Below are 12,688 nucleotides of genomic sequence, written 5' to 3' on the forward strand. Positions count from 1 at the left end.
ATTCAGTTACTATGAAGGTTGTTATTAGTAAGTAATGATGGTCTCCTCTCCAGTCTAAACTGATGGATATTATGTTTAAGTTCTGATCATATAAGAAACAGCTGGTTTTCAAACTTAATGCAAAGTTCTTTATCATAACATTGCAGCAATAATTTTCTAGTAATTTGGAGCCAGTGGCGGAGGCAGGATTTTCGCTAAGGGGGTTCAAAAAGAAAAAAGTTAAAAAATTAAAAGAGATTGTGACCAGTGGGAATTGAATCAACATAGGTTTTGAACCCTCTTGAGCACATAACTATGCTTTTCGGCTGCGTAAACATAATATATAGAGGCACAAAACAGATTTTGCCTCCGGCGAATGAACCCCCTTCTGCCCCCTAAAACCGCCGCTATTTGGAGCTCCTTTTAGTCTAATTATTCTTTTGAAGGTGGGGGCATAGACACTAGAAATGATATGCCAGATGATGTGATTAAGATAAAAGAAAAAGCTAAACTATACAATGAACACTCATGGCTAGCCACACAGAATAGTGAGCAACCTTGATTTCCATGGAAATATCTTATGTGAGATAAACCAACTAGTATTCGTTAATATTGACAACCAAATAGTTTTTTTATTCCTCAGTAAATTCAGTTATATACAGTAGCTTACAATTCGTTAGATATATTCAAGATAGATGCCAACTACTAATCCTGTCAATTGACGGCATAAAAGCTGGCAACATGAAAAATATGCACGTATAGAATAAAACTTATAGATCCCCAGTATTGCTATAGCTGCTTTTTTCTCACATATATGAGGAAGTCTTGATGAGTTTGGCACAAATTCATACAAAAAAATATATGTATTTCATGAATTTGGTGCCTTCATCGCTTACATCTTTGGAAGATTAGCTTACAAAATCCTTAAGATCTGTCCGCAACGATAGCTAGAGTCTCGTACCATGATAAACATAGGCCAAATGAAGCGATTTCATTCTCCTGTCATTGAAAATAGAATGATAATTCAGATGATCGTTACTATTCTGTGTAGGCATAATCAAAGAGCTGACTGATAATGTCATCAATACAGATGAGAGGAGATGGTACTCCTAATTATCAGAGGTCGCCACTCAAAATACAAGGATTTTCATATATACAGTCAAACCTCTCTATATACGGTCATACTTCCAATGAGAGGTGAAAAAATATTGTTATATGTGTCGAAAATTAGATCAGAGGTCGCCACTCAAAATACAAAGATTTTCATATATACAGTCAAACCTCTCTATATACGGTCATACTTCCAATGAGAGGTGAAAAAACATTGTTATATGTGTCGAAAATTAGACTGGTTCAACTTGAAAATTGGGGTGACTCTATAGCTCTCTGAGTAATTAATTACCTATGCAAAAACAGTTCCATACAACTTTCAAATGGTAAAGCAAGAGAGGATCCCTTACCTAAGTTTCCACTAATAGCATCTACGGCGATAACTCTTCAACTGTTGGGTGCATTAGTATTAGTAGGATGTGGTAACTGCTGACTTTGCTGTGCTGTTTGTGAACCTAAGCCAAAAATGTTCATTTGCTGCAAAAGAAAAGCGAAAAACGCGAATCGAAAGAGAATTCAGGAAACAAGCTTTGCTATGTATAGTAAGGGTACATGATCAGAATTGGTATAGGTAGGTGGAAGATCAAACCTGAGAAGCACCTTGAAGTGGATGGAACCCCATGTAACTGGCATATTGGTCTTGAAAGTTGGGATTCTGCAAATGGCGTTGATAGTTAACCGAATTCAACATTGAATTCTGGCACATTGCAGCTTGATTAGGAGCAGCTGGATTCAAAGGAATTGTTGAATCAACCAAAGGAAGCGTAGCTAAATGCATGGCATTGTGAATGGAAGGCACCGTTGGCGGACCCATCCCCATTCCTATTCTGGACATGTAGTGTTGGACACCAGGAAGCATCATTGATGCCATGCCACTTCCCATCCACATCATCTAAAAACCACCATAAAAGAAACATTTGGCTTAACTTATATTCACTGTTAGTGTAATACACTATCAGATCATCTAAAGATAACTACAAGTAACTGTTCACAATAACTGAGATTTGTATCCTGGAAGTTTATACCTGAAGTTGCATCTGAAGTGACTTCAAGTATTCAATAGCTTCATCCAGCATTGATGCTTTATCTGTCTGAAAAAGAAAGACAGGAAACACAAAATCAGAAAAATTCAAGCTGAGTAGGTGTAAACAAGCATCAAATATGCCCAATCTTTATTTCAATACATTAGCTTTTACAGTCGGGGAGCCTTGGTGTAACTGATAAAGTTGCTGCCATGTGACCAGGAGGTCACGTGTTCGAGCTGTGAAAACAGCCTCTTGCAGAAATGCAGGGTGAGGTTGCGTAAAATAGACCCCTGTGGTCCGGCCCTTCCCCGGACCCCGCGCATAGTGGGAGCTTAGTGCACCAGGCTGCCCTTTTAGCTTTTGCAGTCGGCATAGAGAGTAAAATAAGCCTGCTCTACATTGTTAAAAAATATCCCATGTATCTAACTTCTAAGTCATGATATACCTGTTGCTTGTGCTTAGTTTAAACTGAGCTATTCACTTTACATGGTTCCCTAATGTCTTTATAGTGTCTACATAGAAACTACTTCCTATTCAATACAGAATGTGTATCTTTTCTGTGTTACTATAGGTTGCGTCGGATAATATTCTACTTTCCAATGCTAACGATTTCTTAATCAGATGAAAACTAAAAATATTGCCCATGAAAAGTGCAATCAACATACCTTAGTAGAGTGAGGAAGAAGTTCTTGCAAGGCCTTCATCTTCTCATTGATTCTATCCCTCCGTCTCTGCAAAGAGAAAGCCATTTGACGATTAAGGTGTATTTCTTTTGAAATAAGTCCTAACATATCTATATATTCATAGGAAGGTCCAACAATTCTACCCTTTCAGAGAGGTTATGCACTTCTGCAGCACGGCTCCTACGTGCAGTTCCAGATTTTTGGGCTGACTTGTTTCCTCCAGCTGGTTCTAGCTCACCTGCCTACATAAAAAATTATGTAATTTCAGTAATCCTTTCATGATAAAGATATGTTATCCTTGGTTTAGAAGCTAAATTAACTTACTTTACTTTGGCATTCTGGTTCTTCACCATCTCTACTTTTCCTTTTAAGGCTTTGACTATTGGTTGCTGCAGATAGATTGCATGTTCTAGCATAACTACTACCCGATCCGCCTGAAGATGATGTGTTAGCTGGTTCAAACGTGTCTCGGTCCATTGTATCACTTTGCGGAGTAACTTTACCAGTATAGTCAGTGATCATTGCTGCAGATAAACCTATATTTGCATTGCTTGAAAACCGGCTAGTATCCGCATCAATGGCAACTTGATTGCTACCACAGTGACTTGAACCAACTGTCATCACAGACCCCTCCTTAACATTGTTTCTAACACTTTTCTGTGCTGATACACTGTTGTGAAATCTTGGAGGGGGCATTGGATTTGGATCAAAACTAGAATGATGTGAATGTGGAAAAATATGATTGATCTCTAATGGATCAAATTTGAAAGCCTTATTGTCCTCTGATTGCCTAATTGACTTATCAGTCTCAAGTGGATTTGTTGAAATTTCAGATAAGAAAGGGGAACAAAATTCTTTCTCAAACGATTCATCGATAGGGCAGTCAAGCCACGAGATAGTTTCATCATCTTGAATCAAATTGGTGTGATTTCCACAGGAGACAACATCTCTTATTGTTTGTTGATCATGTTTGTTAAACTGTCTGCATTCATTAGGATCATAGCCTTGCTGTTTTTTATGTTTTTGGCTGTGTAATACTACTTCTCCGTTTCGCCATAACAGCTCCACTAGCTCATGATCAAATCTGTAGTAAAGGCATTCCAGTTGAAGCTAATTCAAGATTTTTAGACAAATTTATACTTTGATTATGTGGTAAAGAGAGAGTATTTACCCCATTGGCTTCTTTTGATGTGGAACATGGAGTTCAGCCTCAATATTCCATTCAGGTAGACATGGATTCATGGCTAAAACTACTGCATATGAAGGAAAGAAACAGTCTTTAGACACATTAAAAAGATAGTCCTAAAATCATCAAAAAAGGTATCCCGGTGCACTAAGATCCCGCTATGCGCGGGGTCCGGGGAAGACCGGTTCGAGCTGTTTTCACGGCTCGAACCCGTGACCTCCTGGTCATATGGCAGCAACTTTATAAGTTATGCCAAGGCTCTCCTTCATAGTTCTAAAATTATCAAACTTTGAAAAAGAAAAATAGACAGCTTAATGTATTACTTGGACAAAGTGAAACAAAATATATTTTTTTCATATCAAGAACAAGTAGAATCTACTCTTCCAAAAAGGATCATAAAACAAGGAAAAACATGAGCACCACAAGAAAATACAAAACTGAGCACACAAAAAGGAGATTAGTACAATCTCTAAAAAGCATGCTGAGATAACTAAATATAGACAAGCATGACATAACACAGAAGCTTCAACAGTTCCTCTACTTTTCACAACTTGTCCTCCCCCCCCCCCCCCCCCAACCAAACCCCCAGAAGAAGAACAACAGGGAGAAAACCAAATATAGAAAGAATGGAAAGAAAGACTTTTCTTGCTCAGTAGAGGTAAATTATTCTGCAGTTTACCTGACTGAAAGAAGGAAGAATTGACAACAGAACAGAGAATCTCTGACAAGTTAAATGTACTAAAGAACCAACCTGCACATAACAGAAACTTCAACACATCAAAAATGGCTAAAAATACAATCTTTTTTGCACCCAACTTCTAATAATAACAACATAACTTGACCAAAAAAAGAAGTGAACTCAAAAGACCTTACCTTTAAACTTAACAAATGGAACAAACACCAAAAATATAGTAATGGAAAAAAACCAAACTCAACTCAGAAAAAAACTATATGGTCTCTACTTCACTCATTCAAGAATCATAACTTTTGGAAGTGGACAGTAGTATTAATGAGAAAAGAAAATGATTGCATGAATTATCTTTGAATACAGCAAAAAACAGTGGGTTTAGCTGTCAATATTAGGGTCCCTACTACCATATAGCCTTAGCTGTATGAAATCTTCTCTTATGGACCCCTTTACACCTTGTGGATCTAATGCTGCTAAATTCTGTAGCCACCTTAGCATTTATCCTCTTTTTTTAATCTTATTTTATTATATATATAGCTTATTTTAGTTGTACATATTTTATTTAAGTATTGTGTTCAAGGAGTAATGATGTTAATTAAGGAGACAAGAAGATTGGGGTCAATTATTATATTATGATTGAACTCTAGTACAATATTAGCATAGTAGTATTTTTTTTAAATGTTTGTTTTTCTACTTTCTTGATTTGGTAACCAATGATAAGAGTCCTTTTTCCAATATATACTATATATTAACTAAGTTCTTGGATTTGTTTATACTCCCTCGTCTCAAATTATCTGTCGTAATTTCTAAATATAGTTGTCTTAAATTATTTGTCATTTTAGAAGTTCAAGATAAAATAAATTATATTTTTTTTGTTTTACCCTTAATAGTAATTGTTCTTGAAGATGGAGATAGCGCATAAATAAGGGTAAAATAGTCCAGAACCCCTCCAAATTAATATTTCTTAAGGGGCGTGGAAAAAAAAACACAGACAAATAATTTGAGACGGACTATTCGGTAATGAAGTCAAATAGAATTTAGTAGGTGTACTAATGAAGAGATTTTGCTCTTGATTGCCTTTTTAATTCCCACGTTTTTTATGTTACTTAATACTATATCATTCTTGCTGTTAATTTAATATCTCAGTGTCGCATATTTGAAAAACAATGTCATGTTCACATTTTTGGATAGGAATATAAAACTCTTTTCCATAGGCATCTAAATTCAAAGGAAAAAAGAAAACAAGCACGGTAAAAAAAGACGTTAAAATTTCAGAATTTATATAATGTTAGTATTGGTTCATAAGAGTAATAATAATAGTTACTCCGTCCGATCTATTTTATGTGGCGAGTTACAAAAGTCAAACTACTTAATATTCGATGTGAATTCAAAAATAGAATCTTAAAGTTATTTTAAATAAAATTTACATATTTAGAAGTTACATTAAAAATAATACAAATCACAATTATTAATAAATTAAAATATATATACAATATCATGATCGCAAAAATCCCTTTGAATCTCCAAATAGTACACTATCACATAAAGTAAAACAGATCAATAACTATTACCTTCAAATGTTTTACTACTACAGTTATAGTGAGTTACTTCACTATAACGATCAAGCTTTCTTGGAAACCAATTTTTCATGTTATGTTATAATATATGTTCTCGATGACAACACTTCACTATAGCAGTCAAAATATTTCGAAACAAACGATGTTATTATAGAGGGGTTTGACTATATTAGATTTCGCCCATTAATGGTACAAAATTAAAACTTTTGCTTAAGATACAGTAAATGTTTCACATTTGCATTCCTTTAAAGAATACTAGTATTCAAGGCCTCAGCAATACACTCTCTAAAACTAATCACTGTGCAATACATGTAGGCATTTGAGGGGGGAAAATGTACATGTAAAAATTATCTTGTCAGCTTATAATTTTTCGACAGGGAAACCTGTAACAGGTTTTACATCTAATGCCAAAGATCGAAGTTCGTCAACTTCATCTTGAGTGAGTCTCCAACCCAATGCACCAGCAAATTCTTTAGCTTGATCTGCATTTTTGGCTCCTGGGATGGGAACAACATTCTCTTGTNAACCAAGTTCAGGACCACCTGTAGGAGGTAACAAGACAGAGCAAATGAGTGCAAAAGCATTTTCCATTTTCTCTGTATTTTACATGGTAATAGAGCCAGGTCCGTTCCCGTTTGGGCCCTTATGATATTTTCTCCACGCTACAGTTGGTGATCTGGGCGTGCGAGGGGGTGTTAGAGTAGGTTAGAGTCCCACATTGGTTAAGGAATGGGCTGGTGGTCTCCTTATATGGACTTGGCCAGTCTTTTCCCACGAGCTAACTTTTGGGGTTGAGTTAGGTCCAAGTGGCATATCTTTACACAATGAAAATCATTATTTCCCTTCGCCTTTTCTCCTTAAGACTTTCCAAGAATTGCCCAAGTAATGACTATCATATTCCTAAAGTCATCCAAGAACCACCTAAAATACGAGTTTAAGGTCTATTATGCACTGATGACATATAAAATATTTATACGATCAGGTCACTTATTAAGCAGTTATAGGTAAATTTCTTGATAAGCAATAATCTGTAATCTAGTAAATATAATAACTAACCTGATATCACAAGTTAAAATTTGCTGAAGTGTAAAAACATTTGTACACCATCAGTGTATTTAACTTAAATCCCTAAAATATATTGAATGTTGACTCAAAGGTGAACTTGGAATTTCCTTATGATATTATAAATCTTGACTCAATGGACTGTCGTAAAAGAAAAAAAAATCTCGTTTTGGTTATAGGATCATACACTAAGCTAGTACGCCTCTTTTTTTGATAACTGAGAAATTATTGAGGACTAAATCGCACGGTTCAAACTCGATGGATAATGGAACAGTTTCTATCCTACCCTTTTATCTATAGTAAGGTTCTAACTCATGACATGCACCTAGCTAGTAGGGTTCATTTGACGGTCCATTGTCACTTGTACTTCATCTTTTCCAGCTAAAAGATATGATATTTGCGATGAAGGTGGTGTAACCACTAACCTAGTAACTTACAGCTTCTACTACGACTAGCGTAACAGCATCCCAAACAAAGCTACACCTGAAGAAATTAAGCTTAGCTAAATCATGAAATTTTCTAGAAATAGGGAAGACATACCTGTGTTGGAGTCTTACTGTAGCTTTCTCCTATCTCCTTTATTCTATTAATGAGTGGCTGCAACTGCAGTGCACAAAAGTTCTTGAGACGTAAAAAGTGAAGTTCTTAATAATCTGTAGTCATATACTATAAAGCCCTTACTTTGGTTAGAAATTCAGGAGTATAGATCTGTCCTCGAGGGCCGGTGGGTGGATTTTCTGGGGTATATTTCCCAGTCAAAGCTCCTGCATGAGTTTGGAAATGTAAATGAGTTTGAGCCAAATTATCCCAAGCAAAGTAGACGAAAATTTTCGTACTTTTAGCTTGAAAAGTAATACAATTAAGATGCTGAAACATATCATCGCAACAGTAAGTTCTTTGAAGCAAATAGAATAATGTACTGGTAAATAGTGTTTTCCCTCCAAAGACACCAAAAGAGACCAAATAAGGGATAAACTATTGCTTTTATCAGTAGCTTCAGCAACAAACTTGGGTACGCAACTTGGAGAGACATAATTGTTTGTTGTAATTTAACTACCCGCAGTAAAGACACAATCTAGACCTCCAGTTAGCCTTAGCGAAACACGCTTGTGGAAGCAAAGGCATTAGTGGAACGACAACTTAGTGTTGCTTCATAATAAGAGAAGCAAGAACCCGTTTACATAGTATGCTTCAGCAAGTTCTCTACAATTCAGAATTCTCAAGACGACAATCCAAACATGATAAGTCCAAAACATTATTTCGGGGCCATGATTTCATGTCTGGTTCATTGAGGCCACAATTTGGGCCACTAGACAGCACATCTTCACAGAAATAGTTGCAATACCCAGAATTAACAAAATTAGGCAATTAACTGCTCAATCAGGGTTTACCTTGAATGTATCACCCAAAGAAAAAAGATCAGGGTGTACCTTGAGCGATGGGTGAATATGCAATCAACGTGACTCCCAGTTCATCACAGGCAGCCTTTACACCATTTTCCTCTGGAAACCTATATATCAGGCTATAATTGACTTGATTTGAAGCTAGCGGGATGCCTCTCCTCTTCAGCTGCTCGTATGCAGCGCGAAGACGCTTTTCTGAAACAAGAACTACTTCAATCGGCCAAATATTGTATTTAGCATGAATCCTTGGTTAATTTGCCAAAGAGTCATATTTTCATAACACTCTTGTAAAGTAAGCAATCCAAAATGCTACCGAGTTGAGAGTGAACTAAAACAAATCATCAATAACTGTCACAATACTTGAGTGACTAGAAATAACAGGCTTACCACTATAGTTAGATACTCCCACAGCTTTTACAAGGCCCTGCTCCACTGCATCTCCTAAACCATCAATATAACCTGAAAAGGGATTTTCTCATAGACTAAGCTTTTCTCGATTTTACGTGTGAAAGAAAAGTAACTGATTTGTTGAATGGAACAAGGTAATCAGTCAAGACAAACCTTCATTTCCCCATATTCCTGGCCTGAGAATTATACCAAAAGAAGCTTTGATCAATTATCTACTGTTTGTTTGACAGAATTACAGAAAATTAACCAAAAAGAGAGGGTCCAAGAAGCCTACCAGTGAAGTTGATAAAGATCAACTGAAGAAAGTTCGAGACGTGCAAGAGAATCCTTGAGGGCGGCTAGGACACTTTGACGGCCTAGCCTCCACGGCAATGCAGCAAATTTAGTCGCAACAGCAACCTCGACTTCTGGATTACTTTCTTTTCTTTCCTTGATGAATCTAATATAAAAGCAAAAACTTTAATTGTTAAACAACAAACGTAGAGAAGATGCAAAGTGACATTCTTTTGGCCACAAGTGAAATTAATGAGCATAGGAGAAGTTAGAGCTCACCTTCCTAGCAGTGTTTCAGAATTTATCGCACCAAATGAGAACTGCAAGTAGAGGAAATAGTGGTTTCGCGTGATTGTCCATCTTTCTATAGAATTTAGCAGACTAGGAGAATTGAAAAAATAAAAACCAATTCCTCACCCTTGAACCATAAACCTCAGCAGTATCGATGAATGTTATTCCACAATCAATGCTGGCATCAAAAGCAGTCTTTGCAGCCTTCAGCTTCCTATCTGCGATCATTCCAGTGTTAAGAAAAATTAAGCATGCTCGTTTGGATAATTTCCTTATGTGTGCTTAGTGTTTAGGTGTGCATATATATCGCAACAAATATTTTCTGTTCTCCAAACTAGATAACTTTTCACAGAGGAAGCTGAAAATGGAGAATTTCTAGAAACTGAAGGAATATTTTCAATGGTGGCTTTGCAAGAAGAGAATAACAAGAATAGCAGTTGGGAAGTAGCGCTTTCTCTGTTATTTTCCTAAACCTTTTTTTGGGTTTAAGGGCTGCTCGCCTGCGCTTGCTCTAAGGATCTAATCAGAGCCAAACTTGGATTTGAAATTTTGAAAGAAAAAAGAAACTTTCTGTTAGCCAGAATACAAGCGTACTCTTTTTTCTTGGTAAGGGCAGACTAAGCCAAAAAATCTGTTTAAGAACCTTTCTGCTATCTACAACCTGAATGAACAAAGAGGGTAATAAATTGGATGCCAATAAATGATAAAAGGAAAGAAAAATCTGATACTTGAATTAGTAAATCATCTGATTTCATCGGAAATGATAAGATCCGTGACAGGAGGGAAGATGACATTCTAGATAAACAGTGATGAAGATATTATCATAAGGTAGAGGCTAGAATAGCTATAAATTTCTTGACTATCTTCAAAAAATTAGGAAGGAAAAGAATATCTAACAACGGCAGTAATTGCAGTAGCAATAGTAACTAATAGCAATATATTTTCCAAAAGGAAATGTAAGTAGGAATGCACGGATCAGGCATAATTTTAGTCGCACTTTCATTTAAGATTGTCCTTGACAATCGTGAGCTGGTGAACGTTACACAACATGGGATTAAGCCTCAATCCAATTTCCTTCTTTCCTTTGTAAAAAAGTCACAAATCACAATCAAATTGGGGCATTCCCTTACCAAGAGCATCCAGCTTTCTATATATGTATTATCTCTAAATTTCCAGAATGAATGTCCTAGTTGTTGGTGTGCGAACAAAAGTCTCACACTGGTAGCTGAAAAGATTGGAAGCCTGCATATAAGGTGTAGGGATCTTGTAATGGCGTGAGGCCTTTTGGGGAAAACCGTGCGGGTTTGACCCAAAGCGGACAATACCACACCAGTTAAGAGTGTATGCGGGCTGTTTTTACCCAACAACTGGTATCAAAGCCTAGGTTCGTGTGCTGGGGACTGGTTTGGCCTAACAAACTGGCATCAACCAACAAGTATGTGAGGCCTTTCGGGGAATCCCGTGCGGACTTGGCCCAAAGCGGACCATGTTAAGAGTATATGCTGGCTGGTTTAGCCCAACACCAATAAATCGCTGACTAGTGACTAGCAAAAAATTAATACTTTAATAAACAGACACAATACTTACTACTAAGATAGTAAGGGAGAAGAGGGGCATAATGCCAAACTTGAACACTCATTTTAACATGCCAAAAAAGGAAACGAGTAGAGAATAATTTTCCAGAATAGCCGAGCTTAGTACAGAATCAAATTCATCCACAAATGTAATCAGAGTTTAGGAAACCAATAAGCAAACTGAATTACCCCAAGAAAATGCAAATAAAGAGAAAAGCATAATTGCCAAAATTTCAAAAACTTTCTCAATTCTATGAAACTCACTAACAACAATAACAATAAACCCAGTGTTAGACTCAAAGAAAAATGAAAAAAGAAGCAGTAGCAACACGCAGTAACACCAGCAATCCAATAAGAAAATCGAAGCGAAAGAAACAACATGCAGTAATAAAAATGGAAGAATTCTATGAAACTCACCATCCCACTCAAAGTTATTCCAATAGCTAGTATCACCCCAAGACCAAGCTCCAATACCAAGCTTTGTAACCTTCAAATCAGACCCACCAAGTTTCACCTTATCTTCTTCTGCTTTCACTGTAACACTACTCTCAGAAGCTACAGCTCTAATTGTTTTCACCCTTCTCTGGCTCAAAGAACACAAACACGCACTGCTAAAATGCAAAGCCATTTGCGTTATTGAATTTTCAAGAATTCAAAGACTCTGCTTTTTGCAGGGAAAGAGTGAGATTTTTTGCTATTTTCTCCATATATGTTAGATTTTTAAAAAGCCCAAAACCCACATCTGTAACGTTTGGTCCATACTAAAGATGGAAAAGTCATGTCTATTGCACATCAATGCCTCACAAATAAATCAATGCGTAAAGGTCAGTTTCAATAAAACAATCGTTTCCACCGATCGAAATGCCTCAGTAATAAAGATTAACTAGCCAAAACATTAAATTTTCCAATTTTTCTTACATTTTTTAATGTGGTATGTCATATTTCGTCCCTTTCGGTTTCATTCTTTTGTTATTTAATTTCTGTTTATAAATTAGGATGTGTGATTATATTGAGTTAACACATTGCTAATACTGATGGGTTTTAATTAAACAAATATTGTAGTATTAATTTAGGGAAAACTAAATTGGTGATTGTGGTCGCAAAATTTAATCATAATATTTTCAAGTAATTATATTTAGAATCTTAATTATATTATGCTCATGTAATTAACTAATACATCAAGATCTTTTAGTATACCCTTACATAACTTTTCTCTTTACAAAAATGAAAATAAAATAGAAATATGCGTATAAATATACACTTTTATTATGAGCAACTAATAAAATATTTTATACATTTTACTCAATTAATCTTAGGGTACGCGCTTTGCGCATGTTATAAAACGCGTGTTTCTTATATCAATAAATATACCATCTTAAATTTTAAAAAAAATATATATTATACAAAGTGTTTGAGACACAAAGTAAGT

At 35.9% G+C, this 12,688-nt stretch overlaps 2 protein-coding genes across 2 annotated transcripts; both read right to left on the reverse strand.

Moving 5' to 3' along the window:
* Positions 592-5,023, reverse strand: LOC109228555 (transcription factor PIF4-like). Its single transcript, XM_019393684.1, has 10 exons — positions 4,857-5,023; positions 4,663-4,734; positions 3,969-4,050; positions 3,122-3,881; positions 2,941-3,039; positions 2,780-2,845; positions 2,115-2,180; positions 1,679-1,981; positions 1,440-1,566; positions 592-978 (listed from the first exon to the last, which is right to left on the reverse strand). The coding sequence occupies exons 3-9, from the start codon at positions 4,037-4,039 to the stop codon at positions 1,477-1,479; spliced, it is 1,455 nt and encodes a 484-aa protein (XP_019249229.1). The 5' UTR covers positions 4,040-4,050; positions 4,663-4,734; positions 4,857-5,023; the 3' UTR covers positions 592-978; positions 1,440-1,476.
* On the reverse strand, positions 6,436-12,038 carry LOC109228556 (uncharacterized oxidoreductase At1g06690, chloroplastic-like). Its single transcript, XM_019393685.1, has 10 exons — positions 11,677-12,038; positions 9,812-9,903; positions 9,674-9,714; positions 9,396-9,560; positions 9,275-9,297; positions 9,101-9,172; positions 8,741-8,908; positions 7,992-8,074; positions 7,847-7,913; positions 6,436-6,790 (listed from the first exon to the last, which is right to left on the reverse strand). The coding sequence occupies exons 1-10, from the start codon at positions 11,885-11,887 to the stop codon at positions 6,609-6,611; spliced, it is 1,104 nt and encodes a 367-aa protein (XP_019249230.1). The 5' UTR covers positions 11,888-12,038; the 3' UTR covers positions 6,436-6,608.

The sequence above is a fragment of the Nicotiana attenuata genome, chromosome 7, assembly GCF_001879085.1.
Source record: "Nicotiana attenuata strain UT chromosome 7, NIATTr2, whole genome shotgun sequence".
In the NCBI taxonomy this organism is placed as follows: domain Eukaryota; kingdom Viridiplantae; phylum Streptophyta; class Magnoliopsida; order Solanales; family Solanaceae; genus Nicotiana; species Nicotiana attenuata.